The sequence below is a fragment of the Eleginops maclovinus genome, chromosome 1, assembly GCF_036324505.1.
Source record: "Eleginops maclovinus isolate JMC-PN-2008 ecotype Puerto Natales chromosome 1, JC_Emac_rtc_rv5, whole genome shotgun sequence".
Classification (NCBI taxonomy): domain Eukaryota; kingdom Metazoa; phylum Chordata; class Actinopteri; order Perciformes; family Eleginopidae; genus Eleginops; species Eleginops maclovinus.
In genome coordinates, this window is record NC_086349.1 from 27,321,947 (window position 1) to 27,326,456 (window position 4,510).

General features: G+C 50.1%; 1 protein-coding gene across 1 annotated transcript; it reads left to right on the forward strand.

Annotated features, from left to right (window-relative positions):
* Nucleotides 1-233: 233 nt before the first annotated feature.
* Nucleotides 234-3,766, forward strand: emilin3a (elastin microfibril interfacer 3a). The gene is given in 5 exon segments (XM_063880657.1): nucleotides 234-376; nucleotides 481-600; nucleotides 708-1,318; nucleotides 1,472-2,017; nucleotides 2,020-3,766. Coding segments are annotated over 5 exon segments (2,772 nt in total). The 3' UTR covers nucleotides 3,372-3,766.
* Nucleotides 3,767-4,510: the final 744 nt, after the last annotated feature.

The window sequence follows — 4,510 nt, forward strand, 5'->3', positions numbered from 1 at the left end:
CCACAGCCAGCGCCAGGGTCAGACACACACAGGTTGTACTGCAGAGACTCTGGTCTTTTCATTCAGGAGTTTCTGTGTTTCTGAGGGCTGACAATCCCATAATATCCATTTGGAGTGAATGGAGTGATATATTTAGGGTACTGCTCGACCTTCCCTTGACGGAGGAGTACTTTTTTCTTCTGAGAGATCGTCTTTAGCTCGGTTTGACTCCTTTTACAAAGCTTTTGACAAGGATGCATTTTGTGAGTCCTCTCGTGTTGGTGACTTTATTTTTGTTGCTGATTGAAGCTAAGTTCTACAGACCTCTCCAGTTTAACCAGTACAAAGCTGGGCCCACTCCATACCATGAGCAGGGGAAACCCACCAGCAGACACAAGTAAGTTCAGTCTCCTTTCTCAGAAATCAAGTCTACAACAGTTAGGATGTTTCTTTTATTGAGGAAACTGGAAGTCTAAAACCACCTTTGGTCTCTTCTCTAAGGAACCACTGCGCCTATGTGGTTGAAAAGACGGTGTCCTTCACCGTGCAGGACGGGGCAGCTCCATATGTGAAGGCCGAGTACAACAAGTGTTCCTGGGGTCAAAAATGTCCAACTCTCCAGTGAGTAAACAACACTTCTTCTTGATATTTGTATATATTTGGGATTGACATTACTTCAGGGTGCCGGGGTGAGGTGTGTTTCTGATCGATGCTGGTTGGTCCCTCAGGTATCGTCTGATGTACAAACCGTTGTTCAAGGTGGCTCATAAGACCGTCACAGAGCTGGAGTGGCGTTGCTGTCCTGGATACTCCGGTTATGGCTGCATGGAGGGACATCCGGTTTACCAACAGCCCATGAAAATGATGCCACCGTTTAAGGGCCCACCAATGAAAGGCCCACAGTACAAGGGACCACCAATGAAAGGCCCGCAGTACACAGGTCCCATGTCTAAGGGTCCTATGTTCAAGGGTCCACCTATTAACACCGTCATGAAGGCTAACCCATGGAGTCAGAAAGGGCCTCCCACCGGCAGCTTTAACTACCAAATGCGGCAGTTTGGGCCTCCGAGGACCTCGTCCTACCCAGAAACCTCCTTCGAGCCAGAGTCCATGCCAGAGCACCAAGGGCCAAATCAACCAGAACACGAGGAACCACATCACACAGAACACGAGGAGCCATATCACACAGAACACGAGGAGCCATATCACACAGAACATGAGGAGCCACATCATACTGAGCACACCCAAGAACACGGTCAGGAACATGAGCTTGGCAGACCTGAGGATCACATCGCAGAAGAAGTCCCTGCTCCTCCCTCTGGGGGTGAACAGCCTGAAGGTGAGACCAAAGGCGTGCTCTTGTTCCTAAAAATATACCACAGATATTCTTAATCCTTAGAAAGATATAATGCAATTCTTCTTCTTCATTTATTTATTAAACAGTAAACTGTTGAGTCTGTCTAATGTTAACAGCTTTTCCTTCTCTCTTCAGGCCCGGCTGTAGACAGCGAGACCGAGGAGCGAATATATCGGATGGAGGAGGATGTGCAGCGTCTAGACCAGGGCCTGAAGACCCTGAGCGGGACTGTGAATGGACTGGAAGAAAGTCTCCGAGCCTCGCTGAGAGAGGACGCCAACAGGATGCTGTCGGCTCTGCTCTCCGCTGCCCCCGGTCCAGCTGGCGCCTCCGGTCCGTCCACTGTCGGGTTTGTAGAGATTCCTTTGGGAGGGCCTGAAGCAGAGGGTCTGGATGGCAAAACGGTGTTTCCAGGGCTGACAGAGCTGAACGGGAGGGTGGATGAACTGAGGACGGCACTGCAGGCCAAGACATTAGAGCTGCAGGAACTCAAAGCAACTGTGACAGGACATGACGGAGCCCTGAAGAAGATGTCAGCAGGAGTTATATCAGACTCCACTCCCAGTCTTGACGGAGGTCCGCAGATAGCTATAGAGAACCTGATGGATGGCAAACTGAGTGAAGCCAGGTCGGAAATTCTTGGAGGATTTGAGATACGTGTGAAGAGCGCAGAGGACCGATGTGAGAGAAAGCTGGGGATCTGCGTCGTCAGTGCCAGAGGGAGCAGAGCGAGAGGCAGGAGCAGATGGAGGACGCTCTGGAGGGAAGCAACACAGACCTGAGGTCAGAGCTCAGAAACCTCCACACGCAGATCCAAGGTCTGAAGGCTTCAGGGAACTGCTCCAGTAGAGTGGGTGGGCTGGTTGAACGGGTGCAGAGCCTGGAAACATCAGTGGCAGGCCTCAACCAGTCCCAGGGGCACCTGAGGGTGGAGCTGGGCGGACACAAAGACCACATAGAGGGGATGCTGGAGGGGCGTCTGGGGTATGTGGAGGCCAAGCTCAATGTGACCGGGCAGCTTAAAAACAACAGTTCTGCAAGGAGTGTGTTCCCTGACGCAGGAAAGGGTGTGGAGGCCAGGATGGAGGGTAAGCTGCTGGCTCTGGAGGGCCGTTTAGTGATGGCGTTAGAGGAGCTGGGTAACACCACGTCCCCCGCACAGCTGGAGGGTCATGCTGTTCCTACTCTGGAGACGGAGATGGACTCCATCAGAGAGAGACTGGAAGTGGATGTGGACAGACTGCAGAGGCAACTGAGCAGCCTTGAGATTCGCTGCACCTCTTCCTCTACTAAAACACCGTCTGGCATCCAAGGAGACTCTGCCTCCAATCTATCAGAGGAGCAGAACGTGAAGGAGGCACTGGACATGCAAGGAGACCGTTTAAAGAGGCTCAACGTCACCCTGCAGACCGTCCTGAAGCGTCTGCACCAGCAGGAACAAGCAGAGGGAGATTATCCTGTCCAGGGGGAGCTCACAATCCTCAAGTTCAATGTGCGCTCAGTCAACCACACCCTCAAAGACCTCCAGGACACTCTGGGGACAGTCGTCCATCAGGTGGGACAAGCCAACAGCTCCTGGCAACAGAGCGAAGCGAGTCTGGCCAAGCAGATAAAGGGCGTGGTGCAGCTGGTCGGACATCAGGCCTCCATGCTCGGTGCAGGCGAGCGCAGACTGACCCGGGTTAAAGGGGAGCTGCAGGGGATGAGGAGGCGGCTGGCTGAGGAGGTGCGGGGCTGCCGGAGCACAGCGATGGGGGTCAGGAAAGAGGTGACGGAGGTCGGAGGACGCGTTGCCAGTGTGGAGGACCAGTGTAAGGGCCTGAATTACCTGGCAGAGGACCTAGAGAGGATCAGGGAGGAGCTGGAGAAACAGTCGAGCGGTCTACTGGTGCAAGTCAACGGGACGCTCTCCAGCCACGCTCAGCAGCTGTTGGAGCTCAGGGGGGAAGTCAGAAACTGCACCGCCCAGCTGGAGCCAATGCAACACAGGTCAGAGCCGGAGCTGGTGCGAGGAGACACCTTCGCTTTGAATTAGCTCAGTTCATGCGGACAATATGCTTCAAAATGAATGAAAAAGGGGAAAATACTCTGCAGGTGTAGTGGGGGTCCACTAAAACTCCTTCATTTGAATTGTAAAATACAAAGGTTTTGAACCTGCACTGAAATGAGGACGGTTTTAGTTGATCACAGAATGAAATAAAGACAGAAATGGCAGCTGCACTAACAACACAACATCGTGGTGGATCACAAAGGTGCTAGACTTACCTCTCGTGTTGCTGTTCTGTTTGTTTGTATGACCGGTTGTTTACATGTTTAGGTTTTTGTATTGATTTTTCTTTGTATACACGATATTATGTTTTTATATGGTTTCAGTTCTTGAGTATTCTTTTCTATTCTGATTGTAATTCTGCACCAAATGTTGGTTTAATGTCCAGGAGTTTCAATACTGACAATCAAATAAACAAGTTTCTTTAAAACTCGTGTTTTCTTGGTGAACAGAAGTCCAGAAGAAGTGTTGAATACTTATAGAAAGTGTGTTAAGGACTTGAGAAACTATACGTGTTTAACTTCAGGGATTATGGGTTTTTAGGAGGAAATGATTGGCACAAACATCCTAGAGGTTTCCATTGAAACACATTTCCTAAGAGGTCTTCACCGCAGGAAACAAACACAAATCAATGGAAACAAACAAATGTCCCCATACTAGTCTCCCCTTTCAGAGCGTGGTTAAACTTCCTCCTGTAAAGCAAACCCTGCCCCCCAGGCACTGTACATATGGCAGCCCACTGCTCCTAACACCAGGATGGATCCGATGCAGAGGGTACATTTCCCCCCTGTGGGACCAGTAAGGGTTCCTTCTTCTTAACTTGCCCTCATTATCTATGCGGGGGAAGGCTGTTCCAAAAGGAAATCTTAGTATAGAAAACTTGAAACACTGCATGGTATAATGCACGCTCTTAAGCTGGCTTCCAACCATTTCAATTTGATATATTCTGGGTTCTTGTGAGTGATATTTAAGAAATGGTTGAGCTTTAGTTGATGCAGAGACGAGGAGAAACCACAAGATGGCAACAGAGAAGCATTAATCCGGTAAGGCAGCTTGACACAACTTTAACAATGATCAGGCAGAGTTTAAATTACAGTGAGTCTTCCAATTAGGTATATGGGAACAGC